Source organism: Papilio xuthus, unplaced genomic scaffold (genome assembly GCF_000836235.2).
Source record: "Papilio xuthus unplaced genomic scaffold, Pxut_1.1 DF827570.1, whole genome shotgun sequence".
NCBI classification, from domain to species: domain Eukaryota; kingdom Metazoa; phylum Arthropoda; class Insecta; order Lepidoptera; family Papilionidae; genus Papilio; species Papilio xuthus.
This window is the reverse complement of record NW_013531079.1, coordinates 1,689,690-1,717,639: the sequence shown is the minus strand read 5'-3', so window position 1 is coordinate 1,717,639 and position 27,950 is coordinate 1,689,690. Positions and strand designations below refer to the sequence as shown.

The following is a 27,950-nucleotide window of genomic DNA, read 5'->3' as shown; positions in this document are numbered from 1 at the left end:
AAGGAAATTTAAAATTACGCACACAAGCCCCTGTGGCCTAATGGATAAGGCATCGGCCTCCTAAGCCGGGGATTGTGGGTTCGAGTCCCATCAGGGGTAAATGATCATTTTTAGTAAATATTTTGTTTTTTGTATCTGTCAATCGCGGAAATCGTGAAACATGATATGATAATGGTTTTCAAGAGTTATTTTACATATATATCACCTCAAAATGCTATTAATTTCTTTCAAAACCAGATTTTAAAGTGTATAAGTTTTAACATGACTTCAAATTAACAGCTTTTCTATGGGATTAGGATTTATACTATGAACTTATACTAAAAACGAAATTATTTCTTTTGGGATACAGAGTACTCTTATCCCGAAGTAATAACTGCTTGCGGGAAACAAAAATATAACTTACAATCTTATGAAACAAATACCTTTTGCATAAAACTATAAAATGGATCGTAGGATAAAAATTTTAATGTCTACTGAACAATCGGATTAATAAAGTAGTGGCACAATGCAATTGACCTAATTCAGTTCCATATAAGCCAACAAAAAACTTATGTTACATGAATCAAGCCTATGATTTTTAAAACATAACCTGAAAATGCATGTTATTAAACTATTATAGATAGCATTATAAAGTGTAGATAGCGATTATTAATAAAACATACACATTATGTAAAATAAAGACCCGATTCTATCGTTCTTCTGATCGTGAGATACCAGAGAATTACTTAGGCGTTCGTGTCATCACTTGAACCAAATGTGCTTTTGTTCTCGAATATGAAAAGTTTAGTTTTTTTATGTTTACTGATTTAAAACAGATTTTAGAAAATTATTTTATGTTATGACGAGAAATCAAATTCTCTCAAAACTCAACCTAAAATTCAAAAATAGATTATTGTACCTAAAGGTCAAGTAACCAGACCATAAAATTTTATTTAATCTAAAAGTCAACAATTTGTCAGTGTCATTATACACTATTGTCAAATTGACGTTTGTGGCGTTTTCGAAACTGTTAATGCAGTGAAGTGATTTTAATTTATATTATTTCATTGAATAAAATAGACAAACGCATAACATTTCATAATGGCATCAACCTCAAAAGATTCTTTACCAAGTCATCTTACTCATCAGGAAAATATCGACGATGATTTAGAACCAGGCGCTTGCCCAGAAAGTATTCTTAACCCGACTGATTCTTTTGAAGAAATCGAGACAGAAATGAGCACAGATCCTGAACAGAGGCACGCAAAACTTACTACGAAGAGTAGTACAATTAGTGAAATACAAAGCGAAATTGGTGAACCTTCAAAAGACATGAAAACAGCTAAATCAAGTGATGATCTGAAAGTAAGTGTTACTCCTTTACTTTTGTATCTACGAATTGCAAGATGTATAAAATGGCAATTTATTGCTAGGTAAGTAATAATGTCTAGCTGCAGTGGCTTTTTACATACCAATATTTTTATTTGTAATAAACTAGTAAAAATAATTGTTAGAAAGTAGCATCAAAAATACTTTAATTAATTGCAGGAAGGCATGGCATCTTCCCCAAGCAGTTCAAACATAACAGAACAGAATGGAGATGATGTTGATACAGACAAAGATGAATATTTACAATCACCGGAGCTTGTGAATAAAGAAAAACATGTCTTTATTTTGAGCTCTGCAGGCAAACCAATATATTCAAGGTTTATATCTTTTTATTTTACTAGGCTACTTACATAATCAAACTTTGATTAAGTTCAAGGTAGATTCTCTCTATGGAAATAAAATAAATCATCATCATCAGCTCACTATACGCCCCTTCCGAGGGGCCTATCCTAACTTATGGGGTGACAAGGCCATAGTCAACCATGCTGGCGAAGTGCCAGTTGGTTGACTTCACACATATGTTTGACTTTCTTCTCAGATATGTGCAAGTTGCATTATGATGTTTTCCTTCACCATAAGAACATTGGATAAATGTACACATGTAAATCGGAAATCGAAAAAAAATGGTACATGCCGGGACTCAAACCCAGGAACTACAGATTCAAGTCAAGTGCTTGACCCCTCAGCCACCAGTGTTCAATAAAATAAATTACATATTTCCATAGAAAAAAATCTATCCAGCTTATCTTTTTTGATTGAAGAAAATGAAGACTATAACAATGTATTTTAGTACAAATGGTTCGGCAGAGTAAACCTTTGTTAAATTTTAATTTCAAAATAAAAATCTCAAAATTCCAGATATGGAAATGAAGACAAATTAGCTGGTTTGTGTGGAGTAATACAAGCTCTAGTCAGCGTGGTAGAGGACCATGACCAAGATATCTTGAGATCTATCTGCACTAAAGACTGTAAAGCAGTGTTCTTAGTGAAAGGCCCACTTATACTGGTCGCTGTTTCCAAATCTAATGAGAGTGAAACACAATTGGTAATGCAATTGACGTAAGTAATTTAATAAGTTAAAAGTAAGCTAACATAAAGTATATGAAGACTAGTTGGTGCCCGTGACTGTGTCCGCGCGGCATTAAAATGAACTTAATGCCGATGTGTTCTTCCAGACTATGTTCTACATTTGTGTCAAATTTTATCAAGATCTGTTGAGCTGTTCCGGAGATACCTTCAAACAAACATCCATCCATCTATCTAAACATTCGCTTTTATAATATTAGTAAGATTATTTGGTAGTATATAGTATGGAAGATATGACAGAATAGTAGATACTGTGATGACCCTCCATAGTAAAAAAAAGGCAGGGCAATACCGATAAGCCATGCAGTCCAATTTTTGAATTTATAATCTTTGGTATTCATTATTTAAATTTCAAATACTTTTATCATATTTTTTCAGGTATGCATTCAATCAAATAGTATCAGTGCTAACATTAACACAACTTAATAGAATATTTGAACAACGAAGGAATTATGATTTAAGAAGACTTTTAGCAGGAGCTGAAAGATTGATAGATAATTTGTTAATATTCATGGAGAAAGACCCAGCTTTTTTACTTGGCGCAGTAAGATGTCTTCCATTACCAGAAAAAGCGAGAGAAAATATTACAAACGCGATAATATCAACTTGTAATAAAATAAGAGATTTGGTATTCGCGATACTCATAGCGGGGAATCAATTAATCACTTTGGTTAGAATGAAGAAGTACACACTACATCCGTCCGACATACATTTGCTATTCAATTTGGTAAGGAGTTCTGAATCATTTAAGACGGCGGAAAGTTGGACACCTGTTTGTTTACCTAAGTTTGATGCTACGTAAGTACGTTTTAAATTTTATAACCTCTCAAAATGTACCCTGAAACTATACATAGTCAAAACATGGTATTATAACATTCAAAGACAATATTTAGTTGTAACAACTAAAATTGTTTAAGGCATTTTTGATCTTGTATCAGTTGCTATAACCACTATATATATATGCCACTGAGGCTAATTAGGTTTTTTCCAAATGAATGGAGTTGTTGGCAATAGCTAGTAAGATTATGTATAATATATGCCAAAAGAGAGTTACATCTAGCCATTTTGGAGATACATTATATTATTATATCACCACCTCAAAGGCCGGCAACGCATCTGCGGTTGCTCTGGTATTGCTGATGTCCATGGGCGTCGTTGAACACCTTGGAGTTCCCGCTGCTCGTTTGCCCCTTTCTGTTATAAAAAAAAACATCCATCTATCCATCCATCCAAACATTTGCATTTATATCAGTAATTAATTAATTAAGATTTATCTTAAAAATGAATTAAATTAATTTTCATTTCCAGAGGATTTCTACATGGTCATGTTTCATACATCTCTGAAGACTGTCAAGCTTGTCTACTACTTCTTACAGTACAAAGAGATGCATTTTACCCTCTATCACAGGCTAAACACACCATCGCTGAGAAACTGGAGAAAATGAAATGCATAGGAGCAATAAATGATGCGTTAAACAGAAGTAAAGACTTGCCAACAACAAATCCTTTGAAACACATCGGAATACCTATAATAAGGCATTTCATGTACAAATGTAAATCAACAGCTCAACTTTTTACTTCAGATCCAATAAGTTTGGATAGATTACAAGATTATAGGATTATGCACAAAGAAGGTGGTGATATTACGGTAAAGAAGATAGAAAAGCTATCAGATATAGATTATGTGAAGAATTATAGGAAGTTCTGTAATCAAATACACTGTGCTACTGTTCCTGCTAAGTTTATATTTAGATCAAACTGTGAAAACACTATATTAGCTTGGGTAAGTAAATTTACATTTCATACTAGCTGTTGCAGGTTTCCGTCAGTGTGGTATAAAAAAAAACTCAAAAGGTAGCCTATGTAAATACATAGGCTACCTTTTGAGTTCTGGACAAATGTCCAGACTATGTTTTACATGTATGCCTAATTTAATCAAATTCTGTTGAGCCATACCATAGATACATTTTTAAAATTACAATTTCAAATGAAAAAAAAAGAACTTCGAGTTATTCTAAGAACATATTATAACCTATAAAGAAGTGCAAACCTTATTACCTTACCTTTATCTATTTAAATATCATTTAAATTAGTTAAACTAAAGAAATAAAAAATTTATTCATCATTCTCTTTACAGATTACTAACGGCTTTGAACTTTACGTCACCTTTGATGCTTTAGTTGAAAAAGAGCAGACAAAGAAAGCAGTAGATCATCTGTTACAATGGATTAAAAGAGAAGAGAATAGAATATTCATAATGAATGCACCGACCTTCTAGCAAAAGCTTAGTGTTACCCTCGGTGACATGATAAAGAACTCTATAACACGTAACTCTAGTGTTGAGAATAGTGAACAAAAGTAGTAGTAGCAAAAGTGATATATTTTGCTTAACACATTAAGTGCCAGACTTGCCCAGTGAATCTTAGTTTAAAAAGTGAAAATTATAGTCTCATTGAAAGTGTTGTGCATGGTGTGTTATAAATCATATTTATGGAACAAAAAAGCTGTGGAAATGTTATCCATGTTAATCGTTTTGGAACCTCAACATCAGTTGTGCACTGCGCAGTGCCCTACTCATCTCTACGCTTAAAGTTGTCTTCTGTGAAGCAACTCTTGCAATGTGCCGAGCCGCCAACATGTTTGAGTACACAGGTATTGTAGTAATTCTAATATATTTCATATGTATATCACTCATAAACATTGATTCAAAAGTATAATATATGAATTAGTAGCCTTTTAACAAAAGGCTATATAGCCTTATTAGATCATATTTAAAGTATATATATATATTTGAATCTCTTTCGATAATCTTTTGTTGAAGTTTTAGATAATAAATTCGATTTAATTATGTAAATTGAAAGAAAACATAAGTTAATAATAATAATAATGGAGGTCATTTAAATTATTGCATAATGAAGAGATGAGCTAGTATAGATAAATTATATTGGTTTTTATAAATTGAGAAAATGTTATTGTTTTTATTGCTGCCTATAAAGTATTTAATATTGTGAGTTATTTACTAAGTTACTTAAAAAAATCAAATAAATATGACATTTTTAATGTTGATTGTATTTTGCCGTTTGATTTTGTACTTTTGTTTAAAAAAAATACTTATAATGTTTATAAAGCCTCAGTTTTTTTTTTAAGTTGTTGTTAAAAGAACAATTTAAATGATAAAAACATTGTTGCTCAAAGTGGACAATATTTTACATTATGATTGGATTAGTGTTCTTATAATAATTTTTCATGCATTTTTTTAGTTTAGTCTACCGATCAAAATTGTTACAAATTATGTTAATTGAACTTTGTTGAATGTAGATAGCTAATTAACAGGGTTACTTGAGAACTATAAAATGTAGTTTAGTCATGTATATAATAGCTTAGCAATGTTTTTAATACATAAAGCTGTAATTTAACACCAAATTGTAATAAAATTGTGTATATTTTTATAATAGTATCGATATCATGAATATGTATTTATATTTTTAATATAGTTTGTTTAAAATAAATTAGGTAGATAGAGAAGAAATATTGTTAGATGTCAATGCAAGTTTACAATTTCTATGCCTATGGTATTGCAGGAATAATATTTCCATCTTACTAATATTATAAGCAGGAATGTTTCAACATATATGGATGGATGTCTGTTAAAAGGTATCACCTGAATAGATGAATGGATGGCTTAAATTTGGCATAGATATAGCACAATATCTGGAAGAATACATAGCTTAGTTTTAATTCCGTGCGGACGGAATCGTTGGCGACAGCTAGTACATCAATGAATTATGCTTTTGCATACATAGAATCAATTACAGGTTTTATAAAAAATATCTGAAAAACTACTAGCTAACGCCCGCGACTACGTCGCGCGGAATTTTAAAGAAAAATAATTAGCCTATGTGTTCTTCCGGATTGTATTCTATGTCTATATCAAATTTAAGCAAAATCCCTGCAGCTGTTCTGGATATACCTTCAAACAAACATCCATCCATTTATCTACACATTCACATTTATAACATTACAAGTAAGTATTGCATTTTCGGTGAATAACAGATTTTTTTTGAAGAATGTATGAGCTCTCATAGAAAGACTTCTTTGCATTGACACCATATTTTATTGTAAATATTTGATTAAATTATTATTCCATTTTAGTTTAGTAATGTAATGTTATAAAAATTAATAATTTTCAACTACTTATGTAGTCATAGCCTTCATTGTAAGTATTATTGATGGTTCAACTGTATGTGCCTCAGCAAATAGTCAAATATTAGAGTAATTGCATTATACTTATTGCTTTGTCTAAAAGTTAATTCATCATGAATTCTCTAGTGGATATTACTATAATGAGTTTATGTATACAATATCACTAATCTGGTACTATTAAAAACCGGAGGGTGCCAGATTATTGGAATGTTCAGATTACTGGATTATAGTGAAAGAATTAATGTAAATTTTATTATTCAAATCTAATGTCTTGTGTTTGTAAATTATTGTCAGGGTGGCGGATTATTGGAATTATACTGTGCTATCTTGTGAAGTGCCGGATTAGTGAGATTTTATTGTATTTAAATTTCAACTTATTAAGTCACTAACTGCCATATTGACGGATGTTAAAGGTCTCCCCTAATGACCAATTAACATCGCTGATTTAAGGCAGTAGCTTTTATAACTTAATTAAAAATGTGTTAAAGCTATGTAATGCGTCAATAATAAAAAAATCATTGAAATTATTAATGATATTACTGTAGTAAATATTTTTTTATTAAATTATTTAAAATACTATTCTGCATCTTTAATTGCCATTCTTTTCTAATATTCTTAAATTCCAATGAAACAAATACATGTGTCATATCATTTAATACCCTAAATTACTAATATCTACCACCTCGTCTTCTATCTCCTTCGTGTCTATCTCTGTCTCGTCTTTCTTTTTCCCTCTCCCTTTCGCGCTCTCGTAAACGGTCTCTCTCTTTTTCCCTTTCTCGTTCTCTCTCCTTCTCCCTTTCTCGTTCTCTCTCCTTTTCCCTTTCTTTTTCCCGCTCCTTCTCCCTTTCTCTCTCTTTTTCTCGTTCCCGTCTACGATCGCGATCTCTGCTTCTTGATCGCTCACGTTTACGATCTTTGTCCCTTCTGTCACGATCCCTTGATCTGCAATGATACAAAAAAATAAATCATTATAAGGTATAGAAGATGTTGTACTTGAATATTGTTAGCATGTTAATGTACTAAAAAAATATGAAAAGCTCTTAGTAATCTAATCATCAAAATAAAAAGGTATTCCAGTATGCTAATGCAGCTACTATATCTGATACACATTTTCATTTTTCAACAACACAACTCACACTCATAGCCCAGAGGAATAGACAGAGACCATAGACTTCCAATTTAATATTGTAAGGAAGAAAATCCAACACTGTGCTGGTGTACTGGCACAACACTAGCCTTACTAAAATGTCGACGTTTATGTCCCCTCACTAATCATTCTGACACTTGAATTTGTAATGAAAGCGCGCCAATTGCATCAAAGGACTTTAACGAATATGGTCTAAAAATCAATCATCATCTCAGAGAATCATCTGTGAAACTGCCCCCTCCCTAGATGTACTACTTATCTATCTTCCTACTTATCTTTCTAATATTATAAATGTGAATGTTTAGATAGATGGATGTTTATTTGAAGGTATCTTCCGAAGGGCTAAACAGATCTCATTGAAATTTTGCATAGACTTAGAACATAGTCTGGAAGAACACATAGCCTATATATTAACTTTTTATAATTCTGCGCGGACAGAGTCACAGGCGACAGCTAGTACACTTATAAAATTACCCTTGTGACATGGTTATGCATAGAATATATTAGAATAAGTTTTTTAAGTTAAGACCATAAAGTAAGAACAGGTATGAAGAAAACAAGGATCATCATTTACCTGTCTCTGCGCCTGTCTTTATCCCGTCTATCCTTCTCCCTTTTGTTTTCTTTGGCTTCTGTATCAATATTTTCATCCTCTGATGGCATATCTTCATCAAGATCATCATCCAGCGCAGATACTTTAGGGTCCAATTCGTTATTCTCTTCCAGTATATGTCTTTTCTGTATCCTCGGCAAAATAACATCACATAACCGTTCTTCTCTTAGTAATTCATCGATAAACTCATCCATATGAACTATCTCGAACTGTCCCTGACGATTTTGACGCCTCAGTTTTCTGTTATCATTATAAAGTGGCTCTAAATACTTGTAACAATCAACAGAGGTTCCTGTGAGTCTCATATAGAATGCACCTAACGCACGCACATATTTAAACTCTTCGTTTTTAATAAATTCAACTACGATATCTTTTTCAGGTTGTATCTGTAACATTTTTAAAACTAAACACAAAAAAGGAGTTGGATAAATGAAGCCACCGTGCACACCACCAATATATCGTAGTGCCATCGCCTTGTCGACAAGTAACTCCGCAGTTAACGCAAAACATTCTTCCTTCCAATATTTACAATCGTATATGCGCGACCTTATTATCTTTTCCACAAGATATTGAGGGTTTGTTCCACGAATTGATTTTGCATCTTTTACTGTCCGGTTCGCCATTTTGGCGGCGGCATGAGCCCCACTTGTCAATCAACTGACTTTAATTTGACAATCGACGTAGTGTTGCTATATTCGAAGTACGAATTTAGTAAAATAACCTACTATTTAATTGAAAAACTCAACAGCTAAGCAGGGATGTTACAAACGCCGGTTTGAATGTTTGTGCGTTATTGTTATTATCATATTTAACTACTAAACTATAAAACATATTTTGCCACCATCATGTCAAATAAATATTATCGCCGAAAAATCTTGCACAATCAATGTTCTTTTTTGATGAAACCACCATTTTTATGCCAAAGTTTGTACTTTTATTATTTTATTTAACCATCAATGAAAATGTCATTTTTTAAGGAACCTTTTATTCAAATGTGCAATTGAAATTGCTTTGCAATACAAATTGAAAGCAACATGTCAAATTATAATAATATATCTTACCCTAAAGTTTTTAAATAAATCACATTTCTATTATAAATGAGTATATATGAAATCCTAACAACCAAAACTCAACAACGAAGAATAAATTATTTGTGCATCTTGTACGCGTAAATGACTCCAATAACCACTAATAAGAGTGCAGATGCCTTGTAGAACATATTACATAGTACTCTGTTCTGACCTCCAATAGAGTTTACTATCAAATTGTTCATTAGGAACACTTGGTTGCTTTCTTCTATGAATGCATCCTGTTCATCCTTGGACATTCGTTCAGCAATCTCATTCATTGCATTACGGAATTCCTTTTTTAGTTCATTTATGTCTATATCATTGAAATCAGTCACTTTGTCTGCATAGACATTCTCGGATGTGTTCTCTGAAAAGATTTATAGAAATGTATACTTCCGCATTGTGCACTTTGGTTTCCTTTACCTTCTTTTATATGACCTTTTCTACCTAAATTCTATAGCATGAGGGGACAAACAAGTAATGGATCACCTAATGCTAAATAATCCGACAACCATAGACATCCAGAACACAAGAGGAGGCAGAGATGTGTTGCCAGTCTGAAATATTTATAGGTAGTAGTAGATGTCACATACCATTGAACTGAATGTTTATTCATCCTACAAATAGTGTTATAGCTAGTTATTTACTCATAATAATACTTTACTTTCACCAAACATTTTCCTCTTCTTTGCCAGTATCTGGCCACCACTTAACAATCCCAGGTACAGATGATACACATATGCCAATAGCATCATTGGATGTTCAGTCTCAAGGTCCTGCAAATGCTCGATGTAATTCTCTAGAGCAGCAGACTTTGGTGTCAATTGCCAGTTTTCACCTAAATAATGAGCTAGATCCTCTTCAAATGCTTTCTTTCTAAAATTATACAATAAACATTAATGATTTATAAAAAAAATTAACAATACTTAGAACATATAATTATTGCATGTTCAAATAAGAACTGTAAATAAATCTTAAGGTGTGATGACTATAGCATAAAATAGAGAAATAGTAGCTATTTAACTAATTTTAAAAGATTTTTTTAATTGTAGTCAAACAACATACCTGTATAAAATTTTATTAACAAATAGTTTATTAAAGTCAGTCATGTTAAGTCTGTCTTTGGCATCTTCAAGGAATGCAAAGATGTGGTAGAATACAAACAAGCCACCACCCCATACTGCTTCATCTCGTAAAGCTGTTGTAATATGCAAAGTTTATTAATAGCAGAATATATGTAAATTATAGTTATTACAGAACAGATATTATAGAAAGTTCGTTTATAATAAATCGGTCACTAAAGATGAACAGTATTCTTTATTATATATATACACTGCACAGCACAAAAGTGTTTCTTTTGTTATTTACGCACAATATGACTTTGCACTTTATATTACATTCTATAGCACTTTCTTAAATATTTTAATGTAGAATTAATAATGAACGATACCAATGACAATTTCACACATTAAGTAATTAAATACATTGAAAAATATTGCTACTTGATGAATGGAATTGTTATAATTTGTTTACAATTTAAAAACTTACACAAAGCAAATTTAGCATTGACTAACGTATCGCTCACTGAATGAATCCTCCGCGTTGCTTTTCTCATGCGAGTAGTAAATAGGTCATAATTTTCAGACATTTTCCTAAACTATAATGTACTCTTCCAGCAGCAAGTGCCCGCAATTGCACATCCACAAGAACAAGAAATTGAAGAAAATATTGAATTTGAAAATTTTACTTCAAAATTTGACACCTGTCATTGTTACAGTTGTGATGAATTAACAAACCAAAACCAAGAAGACAATGATTTTTCCTTTACAATTTGCCGGCTGAGGCAATCTACCTGTTTATAATTTTATGGCCCGTGTTACTTAAAACTGTTTTCATTGTAAGGTTTTAATAATGTTTTATCCAACTTTACTCACAATAATAATTTCTACTGGAACACTGACATTTATTATCTGTTACTATTACATCTAAAACTTGTCAAAAAACCTTGACAACTGAGTATAAATAATCTGTACAATACCGGAACTTTTTATTTAATAACAATTTGTAAAAATACATTATATCTTCGTCAAACCAGTTTAATTTTATGTGAATAATTCAATTACAGTTTTCTGAATCTATTATTTATTAACTTTTATTTAATACAGAATGGAGAACTCGAAGAAAATTAAGGTAAATGATTTCACACTTCTATTATCAAATTTACAATAATTAATTGGTAAGTAACAGATACTACAAATATATGGCAAATATAATGTTAGTTTAACATACTATTTTCTAAATTTAGTTATTTTTAAAGTTATATCTTATCAATTTATCTTATAAGTCGTTCATTTGACATGTTTACAAATTGATACGCGTTATCGTTTTGACATTTTCGTAATGTTATCTAATTGTTTCTAACCTCTGCAACCTATGACAAAATTTCCAAATTCTAAATCCAACAATGGCTTATGACCTACAAAAAGAGGAAGATGTTAAGCAATACATTGAAAATTTAGGGATTGAATATAGATTCGGCTGTTATCATGAAAAGAAATCGGAAGTTTGTCATCTTTTGGCTGATTACTTAGAAGCAATAAAAAAGGATTATAAAAAAGCTGCTACCGTTTATAAAACCAACTGTATGGACTATAAGTATGGTAAATCGTGTACTAAGTATGGGAATTATGCACTTATCGGTCGCGGAAAAGACAAACCTGATTCGAAAGAAGCTTTGGAATATTTCGAAAAAGGTTGTGAATTCAATGATCCTACGTCATGTCTACATGCTGGGGTGCTTCTTACTGCTACTGGACCCGGAGTTACTGTTCAAAGGGATGTTCCCAAAGGTAAACATCAAACATAACCTAATTTTACGATATTATTGTTATATTGTAAAAAAAACATATTCCAATATTTTACATCCTGGTTACAGTATAATTTTATATCATAATGTTATCTAATCCTACTACATGACCTTGTGTGATAACCTATGACAAAATTGTGAAACTATATAAGTTAAATTTTTTAAGTGTTTACTTCAAGATTTTTAAAATGTCACTAATTCATTATCTTTGACTCTTACTTTTGTAAATTTTATATTTGATATGATTTTTTTAAGGTTACAATTATTTGAAGAAAAGCTGCGATGCCAGAGATGATATGGCATGTCATTACCTGTCAGGAATGTATCTTACTGGAGTACCGAAAAATGTAGCCGATTTCAATCCACACAACCCGGAGAAAAATAAAAATATTGATTATTTAATAAAGCCTGATCTAAAACAAGCATTTGATCTTGCAATGAAAGGTTGCGAATATGGTAATATATTTGCATGTGCTAATGTCAGTTTGATGTACAAAAAAGGTGATGGAGTGGAACAGGATTTGGAGAAATCAAAGAAATTCTTTCAATTGGCTCAAAGTTTAAAGAATGCTCATGAGACAACCAAAGAAATCAAGTTCCAACAAGGTTTGGAGGACAAGCAGTAGATTTGGACTAGAAAAGCAAATGTTTGCATTTAAGTTGGTGTTGAGTTGTAATAGTCATCACAATTTAGTAGCTACCGGTGAATTATAATTGTGAATTTCAACCAACAAATTGCATTTACAAAAATCAATATTTAATTTACATATTGTTGATTCTTTGGATTATATAAGTTGTTTATTTTTTCTTAATAGTTTTCAATGAAATATTAATACTCTTAGTTGTTTGAGCGATACACATTGTGATGACTTTACTGTATAGTAGTTGACTGTTCAAAAATAGAATACAAGCGTTGAAAAATAGTAAGACTTTTTATTTCCCTTGTCCTTTTTTCCTTTACTTAACCAAAGCTAATGGTTTTTAAAACCATTATAAACAAACTGGACAGTTGGACAGTTTACATTTTTCCAGTCCTTTGATCAAATTCAGCCCTTGAATTAAAACATTTCTAATGTAAACTGGGCATATTATTAACTGTGTTTGAAAACTAAATACAGATTGGAATCATCGGTGGATCAGGCTTCGACGATCCCAATTTGTTCGAAAACCCTGTAGAACTGGATCTGAGTACACCGTTCGGGAAGCCTTCAGATGTGCTACTGAGTGGACAAATAGATGGTGTGCCATGTGTACTGTTGGCAAGACACGGAAGGAAACATCAGTATCAGCCTAGGTAAAGTTCGAACTTCTAATCCTAATAAAAATCTAGAAAAAAGTGACAATGTGAACAACTAGAAATAGATCATCGGTCAATCTTACTAATATTATAAAAGCGAAAGTTTAGACGGATGGATGTTTGTTAGAAGGTATCTCCACAATGGATCTTGATGAAATTTGACACAAATCAAGACCATATTTCGGAAGATCTCATAAGCTACTTAGTGAGTTTGTTTTTAATATCGCACGGGCGTCAGCTAGTGCTCTATAGGACCATATTACTCCTTTCGAGTTTATTGGTGCAACAGATTACACTTGCTACTTTTTTTTTAATAATTTGAGCATAATCTTTGTGTAGTTCTTTGTATTATTTTCTAGTGATGTAAACTACCGCGCAAATATCTGGGCACTAAAACAGGCCGGCTGTACACATGTCCTGGCCACTACAGCCACCGGCTCACTGGTTGAGGACTACCAGCCCGGGGACCTGGTTATACTGGACGACTTCATTGATCGGTATGCTAACAATTATAAATGTGTTTTAGATAAAATGAATTGAATAAGAAAATTAAATAATTGTTGGTGTGACCATAAACAATATCTAATTAATCACATATTTCGGATCGCTATCATGCACTAGCAAAAGCCACAGGGCTTTTCACTGCTACAAAACATATACAGAAACATATTGTTATCTCTATTTTTATCAAAGAAAATGAGAGGGACGACTATGTTTTTGTCCGAGCAACAATAAAAATTAAGAACTTCCTTGCACATTTTGTACCGGAAGGGATCATCATTCTTTGTGTCAAACAATTAGTTTTCACTGTCATTACTTATTTATTGTATTTATCTGTCTTCAAAGATATGTTTTTGCACATATCTTCAGTGGAACCCCATTATTAGTATTATTTTTCAGTACTTGGGGTAGGAAGTGCACATTTTACGACCGCACGGAGGGCGGGCCTAGGGGTGTGTGTCACCTGCCCATGCACCCCGCGTTCTGTGAGCGCTCTCGCCGCGCACTTCAAGACGCAGCCCGGCTGAGAGGATACAAGTATCATGAAAATGGTACTGCCGTTGTTATACAAGGACCGAGGTAACTATGGGTTTTCACTGTCGAAACATGTGTATCAAAACAGTTTTTTTTAATTAGATGACAATATGCTTTTCACAATCCGTACCAAGAAATCATATTGATAGATTTTTTTTTCTTAAGATTTTTTTTTAGTTTTGTGTAGAATAATTATTTCCGTTGAATAACTTATAAGGACAGGCTTTCACAGACTAATCAATATACTGAGCCAAAAAGTCGCGTGAAAGGTGATCAAGGAATCGTTTTAGGGTTAATGGCTCCATTATGGGGTGGCGGACCTCACCCTTTATTAATCCTAATTAATTGAAACCGTTTTAGGTTTTCAAGTCGCGCAGAAAGCCTCATGCATAGACAATGGGGCGGCCATCTTGTCAACATGACAACTGTCCCTGAGGTATTATATATTAAACTTTATAAATATATGTACATAACAAGTTTATCATACTAACATAATTATGTTTCAGGTGAATTTAGCGAAGGAGGCAGGTCTGAGTTACGCGGCTGTGGCTCTTGTCACTGACTATGACTGCTGGAGGAAGGACGAGAAATCTGTAAGTTGTAACAACTGTCATCAAGTTTAAATAACACAATTACTGTTCAAAAACTAATACTTGTATAATATGGTTTAAATAAGACAGTGAAAAAACTGGAACTTGTTGCAATAGAAATTACATACATACAAAAACTTACATATATGCGTCCGGGGGACTTAATTTAGTCCTCTTTCCCTTCCCACTCTTTTCTTATAAAGAATGGATGGGAAGGGGACACTTCCCCTTTGGGATTTGACGGAGTGCAAGGAAAAAATACCCTTTAAGTTCTCCTCATCCATCGATTAAATTGGGAATGTATAGACATGCCTATAGGGTCAGCGGTCGTTTCGCTATTTTGGCGAATTTAAGAGGCCGAATGCTGAAAAAAAAACAACTATATGCACGGAAAATTTCCAGTCAGATAGTACAGAGTAATATAACATAGGTGTCGGTGAGTGAAGTACTGGCGATGTTCGCTAAGAACGTGAAGAAAGCGGCTGACGTCATACTGGATGCTGTGCAGATCCTCGCCGCTGACACTGATCTAGAATATTTGGATGCACACGAGGTATAAAGTAACATAATTTAATGTAATGAAAATTAAAAATCTTATTTAATTAAAATGTTACATTTTGTTGATTGTTCCGATCAACTTCCATATTTTTTATCCTTCATAAGAACATTGTGACAGTAACAAACAAAAAGAAAGAATTGACGAAAGTGTTTATATCTATAGATTAATCGTCCTTGACATTTTGAGATCCATTAACTTTGGATTGATACGTTATAATATTTCTGTTCCAGAATATGGTGTCATCTGCAATCATGTTGAAGGAGTAGAAGTACAAAGTTAAACTAACTTCAACTGTCGTAACACAAGAACATATTACTATCTCTGTCTTTCTCCAAGAGAGCGAGGGAGATGCCAATACTGCGTACTGTTATCTCTGTCTTTTCAACGAGAGTGAGAGAGATGGCAATACCAGGTTGCAACAGTAGAAACTCGCTGTAACGTATAAGTGTAAATTTTGTTATATCATGTTATTAAAATCATTAAAAACATTTTATTCAATAGATTATTTTATTATCAATCTTACATAAGAAATATAAAATGAAATTACACTATCATATTTAAAACTGTCACACGATTTCATTCCGACATATTAATTACCTCTTAATCTAAACATTTTTTACGTATTTTATTGTTGTGCAATATTTATGACGAATTATTATTAAACATACAAAATGTTCTAGCAATTTCTATTACATTATAGCAAAAAACAGACAGAAATTCAATATAAAAAAATATCGTCATCCTTGGTTTCCCCCTTCAAAAAACTGAAATAGCAATATTTTCGATGGATTCGTAATCAGTGGAAATATACTACTATAATAAATGTAACACAATCACTGTATATGATAAAAATCAATATGGCTGACCCACATCAATTTTTTTTTAATTTAATTCTTGTTTACGTATTTTCCTATGAATATAATTGTTAGAACATAATGTATAAAGTTTCAAACTTTTATTAACTAAGTTTATCTATCTAGCTTATTACTTTAAACTCATAATACCTTAACATAATTACTAAGTTCCTTCCTTCGTTTTCTCTCATCTGTAAATAAAATATTGTAACATAGAGGCGTGGACTAATTTAGAAATTACGAGGAATTAAAAAAAAGTAGGAGTAGCCTATAACATGCCCGAGTACATCAGTAGACATACAGACAAACAAAATTGAATTTTCGTTATCAGTAACGCAAATACATCATATGTTGTACACATTATAATATGATTTTTTTATAAGACACTATAATTTTAGTTATATGTATAGATATACTAGCTATTGCTCGCAACTCTGTCCGCAGAGAATTAAGAAATAGTAGCCTATGTAATCTATGGCAAATTTCATCGATATGCGCTGAGCCGCTTTGAGGATACCTTCTGACAAAACATCCATCCATACATCCCAACTACATTTTACTAATATTATAAATGTGAATGTATAGATGGATGGATAAATGTTTGTTTGAAGGTAAGGTTGAACGGATTTTGATAAAATTTGGCATACATGTAGAACATAGTTTGAAAGAACTAATAGGCTATGTCTTTATTGTTTTTTTTTTTAATTTTTTTAAGATCAGATGAACATCTTTACCGGTGCGTTTTAATTCTTAGTCCAGGGGTTACGTCCATGTTGTCCAGGTATCATGTCGAGCAGGTACTGGCGCTGCGCCTCCGCCACGCGCTGCATCTCCGCCACCGCCGCCGCGCCCCCCGCCCCGCCCACACCGCCCACTCCCCCCGCACCGCCGCCCTTACCCGCTGCACACACACACAGTCACCAGACATTTTATTATTATTATTTACTGTTGCTTTCTGAGATCAAAAACTCTATATAACATATAATCATTGTTTAGTCATATTTTGGTCTCAGAAACCCACAATTCAGTGATACAAAGATCATAATAGCTATTGAAAATACTGATATGTATTGTTTAGAAAATCAAATTTTTGTACTTATTACAATTAGAATAATCTGTAGATTAAAGTCAATTGAATATTATTCATATCGATATTTTTATAAAAAGTGAATTACACATGCAAAATATATTTATAAAATAAAAAAAAACTAGTTTAAAATTGTTTAGGACACTCTGTAGAGTGACTGACATTTAAATTAAGATGGCGGTGAAAGACATGTTTTTATTTTAATGAATGATAGGATTATACATTGAGCAATACAAACTCAATAATCAATCTCGATCTAGTTTATTTAAAATCTATCTGACAAATATGTTCAAGAACCTGATCGATCAGTTAAGTTTCATTCAAACATTATCCGGAATCATATAACCAAAGCTCGGTAGTCGCGTTAGAGCGAGACAAACATATGGGAATAGATGAGAACGCTATACAGCTTATGACGTCATCGCCGGACTGTGTACGACTCCGGATTATATCTAAATGAATTTTTAGGTGCGATCAATAATATAAATCTGTTTATCTAATTTTGGATCGATTATTAGTTTGTTATTATATAGGTAAATGGTATGTATATAATGGTATGTTTGGTGAATACGTACTGCGCTTACCTAGCGCGGAGGCCTGCGCCATGGCCAGCTGGTACGTGTACAGCAGCGGGGAGAACTGCATCATGGCCGCCGCCGCCGCCGCTGACATGCCGCCGCCGCCCGCCGCGCCGCTCAGACCTACATACACACAAATAATATATTGAATTTTATATCGAGCCGCAAGATGTCGCCTGCGACTCTGTCCAAGCGTAATTTAAAAAAAAGTGAATTAGTTGCCTTATGTGTTATTCCAGACTTTGTTCCATGTCTTTGCAAAATTTTATAGAGAATGTTTCTCTATAAAATTATAATATTAGTAAGATTGAGATTTAAGGCATATTGGTATTTCAAAGTAAACTTTCTACTCTAGGGAGTCAGCAGCAATCCATGCATCCACCCATCTACTTCAAAACGAATACTTTTCCATGTATAATATTAGTAAGAAGTAGGATGAAAGATACGTTACCTCTTAGCAGCTGATGTTGCAGCGCCTGCATAGCTGCAGCGCTGTGTTGCTCGAACGCCATCTGCGCAGCCGCCGCCGCCGCAAGCTGCTGATACATATATATAAATTTATTATCCATACATTCATTTTATATCTATGTTTAATTTAGGTAGACTAGTGCTAATTTTATAGTAGAATAATTCTACGAAAAGAAAAACAAATATTTACCTGATGCTGTTTACTAGAACTGCTTCCCTGGCTGGCTGTGCTCGAAGATGATCCTTGAACATGCGGTATTATTAAAGTCTTATAAATCAGGAAATTTCAATCATTTTCGTCATATTTTATTATTTTAGAGAAATAAAAAATAAATAAAAAGTGATACAAGCCGTGTTACCTTTACCTTTCTTGGCGGGCACGTCTTGTTCACGCGTGCGCTCAGAGTGATGGCGTGGCATCGTTTCCGAAGAGCTTGCCGACCGGCTGCTAAAAGGTTAATAATTACAATTTTCTTGTACACAATAACTAATATAAACCGAATATTTTAAATTTTTTAAGGGATTGTGCAGATTGACGTCAGATCAACTGATGTGCACAAAACATCTATAGTCTACTAAAGATCTTGTGACACTTTTTTGACTTCGTCAGAAAGGCGCTAGTGAGTTGTCATAATTTTATTTGACCGAGTCAATCAGTTATCAATGTATACCTGTTGGAGGGCTGCGGCTGTTTGGCGGTGGACTGCTGCGCGGGCGCAGCGGACGCAGCTGGCGCCGGCGTGCGTGACGAAGACCGCGACACTGACATCTGTCACAAATTATTTACTTTACAAGCTAATTTAACTTTGAGAAGATTACAGTCGCCAAAATCCGTGGTGTTCAAGTTATAGAAACTCTGCCTTGTTTTTGTAATAAGACAAACGGCCATACAAATAACCCTATTAGGTAGCAGTAAATATGACAGGATAAAAAACCTATAGCCGTGTACTGATATTTTTTCGTACAGACATTTAAATGCGCCTATTGGTTACTACATCGCATCGTCTCACGTTCAAACAACTGTAGCTTATAAAGTGGAACACCGGCATAGCGTCAGTTTTTCTTCCTAACATTAAGTACCTGTGGGGTGCGGTGCGAGGAGTGCGACGAGTGTGAGGAGTGCGCTGCGTGCGTGTTGTGCGCGTGCGCATGCGCAGGTGCGGGGGCGTGCGCGGGTGGAGGCGCGGGCGGCGGGGAAGCGGCGGGTGCGGCGAGGCGTCGCTCGATCTCCTGTTCCTGCTGCAGCGCGCGCACGAACGCAGTCTTCAGGCGCGCCGTGTGCTCCGCCTATGCAATAATAAATACAATTTCATAATTAGTAACAAAAAAAAGAAAGAGGATTTTACATAGAATGCCTTTTTGTAATAGATAATGTAGTTCAAGATATCTGTTTAATATATTGTACTATAAAATCTCATTTAAGACCATTAACATAATTCGTAATTGTCGTTCCGTTCAGGAAAAAACAAAAATATTCACCATCAACTTATTCATTAGAAGTCAAAAAGACAAGAAGTCACAGAAAGCCCTACATACTAAAAGAAATAACAAAATACTGAACGTTAACAGAAAATTCGAGCATTTCTAAGCCATCAATCATTATTGTCATGTGCAATTAATATAACAAGAATATATTAGATTGGAAAGTGTACGTACCTTGAGAGCACGTTTAACATTGCCAGAGACGCAGAGCTCGCACAGTCTGCGTGCTGCAGGTGCGCAGCTGAAGGTAGGATCCTGTCTGCGCGCTGCGGGTGCGGGCGCGCGCTCCCAGCGCCATACTGCAGTGAAGTCACAACCGCACTGCGCGCATACTGCTGGCACACTTGAACGTGGCATACTGGAAATAAATTTTGATTAGATTAAATAATTATAATTAGTAGCCTATGTGTTCTTTCAGACTATGTTCTACATCTGTGGAGTTTATCAACTGTTGAGTTGTTCCGGAGATACCTTCAAACAAACATCCATCCAGACATTCGCATTTATAATATTAGTATGACATACAATACTATTAAAAAATGAATTTCAATTGGATGCTATATAAAGAATAAAATATAATTTAGATTAATTTGAAATCTAGCTGTCGTCCAGCCGTTCCTGAGATTACCCGGTACAAACGAGGCCTTGCGGACAGACAGATAGAATATTTTTTTTAATTAACCTACCCAATTACATCTTATATAGAGTACAATATTTTTTAGATTTTTCGTTTTGTTTTTTTTTAATTAAATAAACAATGGAGACGATAATCAACACGTCACTAATATACTAAGAGGTCTCATTACATTTTAACCCTTTGACCGCCACGAGGTAGTTTACTGACCGTTCCTCGTTGGTAAGATAGTCGACGACGTGCTCGAGGCCGACGAGGTACACAAAGTCAGTGTTGCTAGGCGACGGGATGAAGTTCATCTCCGGCGGCGGAGGCTTAGGCGGCGGGATCTGTACAACAAATGTTATTTTTCCTCACTCTTATAAAATTAACATTAACCTTTTCATCTTAATTCATAATTTTATTATATGACAAAATATTAATGGCTCCTACGTTGACTATTGTAAGTATTATAAATTAACTTGACACTAAATTCTGTGTAAGTCGGAAAGTAACGTCAGATTTATCGTGAGGTTTCGTAAGTATTCAAAATGTATATATTTAGTTGTAATAAAGCATGGCTCATATGAGAAATGATTTTAAAGTAAGATTATCAACCTGTAGTAATGTCTTCTCGAGTTGTTTGCGGAGCGCAAGTTTAGCTGCGGCCTGGCGCTGTGCCGGGGTCTGCGTGTCATCGGAACTGCGCGAACTAGCCTACAAAAAATATATAAGAGTAAACAAAAAATAAATTGTTAAAAAAACTTTGACTATGATGTAAAAATAAGGTAAAATATTTAAATTTATATAGTTTTTAAATCGTTGGTCACTTCTTCAAAAACTGCCGTGCATAGACTTATTATAGTATAGGTGACAAGGCCAAAGGTAATTTCTTGTCATTTTTTTTAAATAATAATCTAAAAAAAAACTATTTTTTGCCTTTTTTGAGTGAAATAGTCCACAGATTACTTTGAATATAAAATACATATTTTTTTTGTATAATCAGTGGTATTTATAATACAAGGCAGTTTTCTCCCAATTGAGATATGTTTCTGTATGGATGTTTCGACAATGTAAACACAAAAGTGGTAGAGAAAATGACATCACTTCTCCATACTCACTGCATCACTTGTGCTACTGGTGACTGAGGAATTGTCCTGAGCGGGCTTGTAATCAAATTTTAATACTTATATATCATATTAATTAATTTTATATATATATACCCAGTACTTAACATATTTAATTTAAATGAAATCGAATTACACTAGATTTTTTTGAGGTGATTATGAGATGGGATACCTTTGGTTGTGCATGTTGTGTGGCTGGCGGCGGCGCGGGTGTTATAGTGACTGATGGGGTGATACTAGCGCCACCACTCGATGCATTCTGTAACAAAAAAAGGTGGGTTTTTGATACCATAATCTTCAATTAAAATATATTATTATCTATGTGTTGTCAAAGGTAATTACAGTAATAACTATAGTCAGACAGACATAAAGCTAGGAGACAAAATCTTATTTATAAATGCAAATGTTTAGATGGATGGATGGATAAATGTATGTTAGAAGATATCTCCAGAACAGCTGCATGGATATCGCTTAAATTTGACATAGATGCAGAACATAGCCTGGAAGAACACATAGGCTTTAAGTTTTTTTTTTAATTCCGCGCGAACGGAGTCGCGGTTGAAAGCTAGTATGCTTTAACACTTATTTCTTAGTGGTCCAAATGTTTGTGTATACCTGGGTGCGATATATTCCCGGTGTGAGTGTAGCTCCGCCTGGCAGACTGGAAGGACGACGAGTGCTTGAAGATAGGTTGTTGCCCGCCGCTGCGCTTGTGCTCGATCGCTGCAAATGTACAAAGATTTTAATACAACATACTTTTTATAAATACAAATATAAATATTTATAATCTAAATAATATACAGAGCTTATGATATAAAAATTGAACAGTTATGTGTAACTAGCTGACGCCTGCGACTCTGTCCCTGCGTAATACAGTAGTAGCCTTTGTCTTCTTCATCTATGCCAAATTTCAACAATGTCGATGCAGCCGACTTGGAGATACCTTCTAATAAGCATCCATCCACCCATCCATTCATCCGTACGTCCAAACATTCGCATTCATAATATCAGTAATACACCTGCATAGGAAAAACGGTTATGTAAAATGTTACGTATGTTGAAAGGGTAGTGAATTAATTTCTCAGACTATACCTTGTTCTGTTGATGTGCTGGGGGCGGGGCGGGGGTTACAGTGACGCCGGGCGGCACCACGCACCCGCTGCCTGCGAGCGCGGTGCCAGTTGTCGTGTCCTGTAACATACATACTCTAATATTAACACCTATTCAATATGAGCGAGGATTTCATTTTCACTTATGTATTTCTATTTTATTCAATTTCTTAAAAAAAATAGTTTTTCGTAATAAGTCTGAGTTCGGTGTGAAATGCCTGTAAGAAAATGTATAATAGTCCTTCTTTCGAATACCATTGTGCACCCTGCTGAATTTATTTCGACATTAGCTGTCCCTCGCGACTCCGTTCACGCGGAATTAAAAACAAAACCTTAATTAGTAGTCTATTACTTACAAACAACCATCCATATCCATACATCCAAACATCGGCATTTATAGTATTAGTAAATAAATAGATAAAAGTACCTTAACGGGCGGTATCCCAGTGCTCTGCTGCGACTGGCGCAGTTTCCTCAACAGCACGAGCCGTGTCTCCTCCGAGCGTAGCTTCTCTCTGAGAGCTCGCAGACGTCTCTCTCGCTCCCATATCTCTGCACTTGATAGTTCCTGTAAATCAAATTATATCTTATTACAATGTATAATCAAATTATATTGTCTTAAATACTTGATTTTGTCGAAATAACAAAGCCACTGCTGCTCATAGTAATTGCAGATGCGTTGCCAACCTATAGAATCAACAGAGGACGGGACACACAGAAAGAGGATATTTCTCTTTCCTATGCGTCCCATTCTCCGCCAAATTCACTTCCCCTTCTCATCTTGTCTCTTATAAGAAAAAGGTGGATATGGAAAGAGGACAAAAATAAGTTCTCCGGAATACAAATTAATCAGACTATAGTTGCCACTTGAGGCATGTATGTGTGGTTATGGTATTTCACTGGATCAAGACCAACAAATAAATCGTGCAGCAAATATTGTTATTGCATGCTGTATCACTGTAAACCTATCTTTATCAATATAATAGCAAATGTGTACAAACTCACTGTATGTCCAGCAATGGGCAGCGGAGGATCATTCTCATCATCCTCCGAGTCCTCATCATCTCGTGGCTCACGCGGCGACTCCGGTGCGGCGACGGGTACGCTCGGCGTTATTGACACGTTCACACTCGAGTTCAACTTGCTGCTAACATCTGGAAATCATTTTGTCTTGATGTAATTCTAATACCAAACATAAGCCACTTTTAAGCTTTTAACTTGCCAGGCAAGTTCGCTTTCGTACATAAACTAACCTAGTTAAGTCTAATTCTAATTTTTGTGGTAGATTTACAACAATTTTGGAGTTGAATCTTAACACTAACTATTAAGTCAACTTAAGACTTATTTTATATATTAAATAGGACCAACTCTTAGAATAGAGACCAAATGTAACTCATCAGTGTAACACAACTCTAAACTGTTAAATTAGAGTAAGGATGTTAAGTTTTAACAGTGGTAGAGCCCGCTTTAACATCTTCACACGATTTGGCCCGGCTCGCCCGCGAAATACCACGACCACACAGAAGACAGGCGTGAAGTGGAAGCAATTCCGCGTTTCGTCTGATGAGTGTGCGTCCCGGAGGCCTAATTTAGTCCTCTTTCCCTTCCCACCTTTTTCTTATAAGGAAAGAATGGGAAATGGACTTTCCGGATGAGAGGATGCATGGAAAGGGAATATATTTTCTTTCTGTGCATCGTCTCCTCTGTCGATTAAAGGTAGGCAACCCATATGTAATTGCATATGTCTATGGGCAACGGTCACTTCGCTATATCAGCGAATTCAGGTGGCCGCTCGCTCGTTTGCCGCCTTATGATATAAAAAAGAGGCATTGACCATTGCCCATTGTTGATAGAAAATCAGGGTTCACTTTAATGAAAATACGTCAGAGTGAAAATACCTGTGAACGGGGCGGGCGCAGGCAGATTAGGTTTGCGGTGCGGAGGCGCAGCGGGCAACAGCACGATGTCAGGGCTCTCCGCATAGCTACGCTGCTCAGAACGGGGGCGGAGCACCCGCTTGCCACTCGCACCCTACATACATGCAGAAAACAAAGGATGATATTTAAATACACAATACTTTACTAACACCATTTTCTAACTATTTGTTTAAAAGGTTGGTAAGATTTGTTTGATTAAGATATAATTAAAAACTTATTTTAAATATGGATTCAAAAGCTTTTCTAAACACGCTCTATATTAAAGTCATATGTGTTTAGATGCATTTTAATGTTTAGTTTTAATCGACTTCAATAGACTTTTTTAATTTACAACACCTTGTTTAAGAATCTCTTGACTGCATCTCTAAACTATGTACTATTAAAGGAAAATAGTCTAAATTCTCACATATATAAGACGAAAATTAATTAACATCATAAGTCAACATGATAATGGATAAACAATTTCGCATGACGTGTTCTTGTTTGTAATAATTCAAAGATAACAGACAAGCTGTGACCTAAATAACAAAGCCAAGATTAAATTATTTTAAACATTAGCAATATTTAAAATTATATTTTGTTTAAACTGCATTATAAACACTTTAAAGGAGGAAATATCTACATATTATTATAATAATAAGTAATAACATACACAAACATATTTTGATCCTAAGAAATAAAGTTCAACCTGGGTAATCGAGAAACTTCTACAAGCTAGAGTTTTGTACTACTATAGTGATAGAGCCTGCTTTTCATCTTCGCACAAATTGGCCGGTACACCCGGTGCAATACCATGACCACACAGAAACAAGCGTGAAGTGGAAGCAACTCCACGTTTTGTCTGATGAGTTTGGTACTGGAGGCCTATTTCAATCCTCTTTCACTTCCTACTCTTTTTCTTAAAGGGTAAGAATGGGCAGTGGAAGTGGATTTTCCAGATGAGGGGTGGCATGGGAAGGGAAAATATTCTCTTTCCGTCCTCCGTCGATTTTAGGTAGGCAACACATCTGCAATTGTCGAAGTCTACGGGTAGCGGTTGCTTTGCTGCTTCAACGATTTCAGGTTGCCATACAATCATTTGGCATTATAATATAAAAAAAGTCATTCTCTAAGATACCTTGGGTCAGAGAGAAAACTCTATAGAGAAAAATATTCAGTTCTCTTGTACTCCAGTTCCAGTTCTCGCTTTAGGTTAAATTGCGTACACATTATTGTAAAAATTGAGTACTAATATTGTTAGAACAGGAAAAGGATACTTACGGATACTTTTTCAATCTTCGGTTATGATTGGAAAAAACAAAATTGTACATTATAATTAACATGCATGTACTAATTTTTATAAATAGCTGTTTTTAATAATGTTATAAAACAATTTTATATTATCTCAGAATTACATAAGAATAAGAAATACATTGGAAACTTGATTAGGCAGACTAATTATTGCCACTAGGCATATAGATAATTTCATCTCTGAAGAATATCACTTTTTGTTCATATGTACATAATTTATATTAATGTGTTATCTGTTTATTAAAAACAACAAAACTTAATCAACAAAAACCAATGTTTAAGAAAGAGATACATTTTTCAACATATGTTATGCCAATTAAAACAATAATGAAAGCATGGCCCAATGATCATGCGGGCTTGGTAATGCCCATAGTGTGTTTGTACTGAATATTATTTTTTTACAAACTTACATGTGGTGGTGGCTGAGCTGGAGTTATAGTAAGTCCGCTTGCAGTCAGAGCTCGCAGTTCACTCAACTCCGGAGGCAAGGATCTGAAATAAGACATAGACATTGTGCTAACCAATTCTATTTCAAGAACAAAAACCATATGTTTTTAGTTTAGGGACCTATCGAAAGGAAAATATCCCGTGTTAAATGATAACTAAAGAGATATAACTCTTTATTGCATGTTTTCTTTAAACTTTGTGCTTTGTATTTTATAATTTTTTTAATATTTTTGTTTTAATACAACAGAAATCGATTCGTAAATACAATAGAAATATTTGGATGTTTTATGTGGAAACTATGTTTATGTGCTCTTTATAAAACATATACAAAAAGGAAAACAAGTATTATACATAGATAAAACCCTTTCAATAACATTACAAGATTACACAGCAATATACTATTTATAAAATAGACGATAAATAATAATAACTATAACATATGGTATTATATGTATTGTTACAAATAACTTATATATAAATCTAATTTAAATGATAACGAATTATTCTACTATTAAAAAGTGTTTATGTATTAACAATACATAACATATTACCTGACGCTAAGATCCACCGCGGAATCGTCAACGTCCATTGTGGCCCAATGTACATACAATTACGGGATCAAACTCACATCTAAAAATCAATAAGTAATTAATTTTGGATTATCTAAATATGTAACAATTCTTGAGTATATGAACATTAAGAATAATTGGTGTATGTTATTTTGCTTTATCAACTTTATCTATTTTGCAACAAGATACATTTTTTTGGGAATGTATGAATATTTTATGCGACTACGACCGGGTGACAGATAACTGACAATGGCCATCAATTGATTACAATTTCGAAATAGTGCAGTGAACATTATTGAATACATGAATGCACATGAATAATCAAATCTTATTTGTTACCTTTCTCTTATTTACCTGAAAATATCATCTATGCAATAATTAAATAATTATATTCTAATCTAATAAAATAATATAAAATGAAGCTCACGAAACACACATACACATCAAGATTAACAGATTATAAATAAAACAATCCTTGCAGATTATATCGCAATTTCTAGACAGCTATGAATTCAGGAAACGCAAGAAGTTGATTTTTAAACGGATGTTATA

General features: G+C 34.0%; 5 protein-coding genes and 1 non-coding gene across 7 annotated transcripts; 3 read left to right on the top strand and 3 right to left on the bottom strand.

Annotated features, from left to right (window-relative positions):
- Positions 1 to 26: 26 nt before the first annotated feature.
- TRNAR-CCU (transfer RNA arginine (anticodon CCU)) lies at positions 27 to 99 on the top strand. The gene has a single exon. It is a non-coding gene; the product is annotated as a tRNA-Arg (tRNA).
- An 885-nt stretch (positions 100 to 984) lies between these two features.
- Positions 985 to 5,215, top strand: Mon1 (vacuolar fusion protein MON1 homolog). Its single transcript, XM_013313194.1, has 6 exons — positions 985 to 1,344; positions 1,528 to 1,685; positions 2,227 to 2,427; positions 2,833 to 3,252; positions 3,763 to 4,237; positions 4,592 to 5,215. Exons 1-6 carry the CDS (start codon positions 1,081 to 1,083, stop codon positions 4,730 to 4,732), a joined length of 1,659 nt encoding a protein of 552 aa, XP_013168648.1. The 5' UTR covers positions 985 to 1,080; the 3' UTR covers positions 4,733 to 5,215.
- A 2,031-nt stretch (positions 5,216 to 7,246) lies between these two features.
- On the bottom strand, positions 7,247 to 9,154 carry Prp38 (pre-mRNA processing factor 38). Its single transcript, XM_013313294.1, has 2 exons — positions 8,382 to 9,154; positions 7,247 to 7,602 (listed from the first exon to the last, which is right to left on the bottom strand). The coding sequence occupies exons 1-2, from the start codon at positions 9,041 to 9,043 to the stop codon at positions 7,326 to 7,328; spliced, it is 939 nt and encodes a 312-aa protein (XP_013168748.1). The 5' UTR covers positions 9,044 to 9,154; the 3' UTR covers positions 7,247 to 7,325.
- A 312-nt stretch (positions 9,155 to 9,466) lies between these two features.
- Ho (Heme oxygenase) lies at positions 9,467 to 11,284 on the bottom strand. Its single transcript, XM_013313297.1, has 4 exons — positions 11,039 to 11,284; positions 10,556 to 10,688; positions 10,155 to 10,366; positions 9,467 to 9,857 (listed from the first exon to the last, which is right to left on the bottom strand). Exons 1-4 carry the CDS (start codon positions 11,136 to 11,138, stop codon positions 9,568 to 9,570), a joined length of 735 nt encoding a protein of 244 aa, XP_013168751.1. The 5' UTR covers positions 11,139 to 11,284; the 3' UTR covers positions 9,467 to 9,567.
- Positions 11,285 to 11,506: 222 nt separating this feature from the next.
- LOC106118623 (S-methyl-5'-thioadenosine phosphorylase) lies at positions 11,507 to 16,335 on the top strand. Of its 2 annotated transcripts, XM_013313296.1 has the most exons (9): positions 11,856 to 12,339; positions 12,612 to 12,835; positions 13,475 to 13,650; positions 14,013 to 14,150; positions 14,554 to 14,733; positions 15,049 to 15,124; positions 15,195 to 15,281; positions 15,709 to 15,831; positions 16,068 to 16,335. In XM_013313296.1, the coding sequence occupies exons 1-9, from the start codon at positions 11,955 to 11,957 to the stop codon at positions 16,101 to 16,103; spliced, it is 1,425 nt and encodes a 474-aa protein (XP_013168750.1). In that variant the 5' UTR covers positions 11,856 to 11,954; the 3' UTR covers positions 16,104 to 16,335. The 2 variants fall into 2 exon arrangements, with proteins under 2 accessions (XP_013168749.1, XP_013168750.1); XM_013313295.1 differs by lacking the exons at positions 11,856 to 12,339; positions 12,612 to 12,835 and adding an exon at positions 11,507 to 11,680.
- A 53-nt stretch (positions 16,336 to 16,388) lies between these two features.
- Positions 16,389 to 27,848, bottom strand: LOC106118625 (transcriptional repressor p66-beta simjang). Its single transcript, XM_013313298.1, has 20 exons — positions 27,738 to 27,848; positions 27,381 to 27,459; positions 26,793 to 26,874; positions 25,054 to 25,186; positions 24,161 to 24,309; positions 23,583 to 23,723; positions 23,139 to 23,237; positions 22,662 to 22,769; positions 22,219 to 22,305; positions 21,538 to 21,636; positions 21,151 to 21,269; positions 20,481 to 20,664; positions 19,905 to 20,111; positions 19,496 to 19,593; positions 19,184 to 19,272; positions 19,015 to 19,067; positions 18,808 to 18,895; positions 18,354 to 18,479; positions 17,426 to 17,592; positions 16,389 to 16,882 (listed from the first exon to the last, which is right to left on the bottom strand). The coding sequence occupies exons 2-19, from the start codon at positions 27,416 to 27,418 to the stop codon at positions 17,435 to 17,437; spliced, it is 2,058 nt and encodes a 685-aa protein (XP_013168752.1). The 5' UTR covers positions 27,419 to 27,459; positions 27,738 to 27,848; the 3' UTR covers positions 16,389 to 16,882; positions 17,426 to 17,434.
- Positions 27,849 to 27,950: the final 102 nt, after the last annotated feature.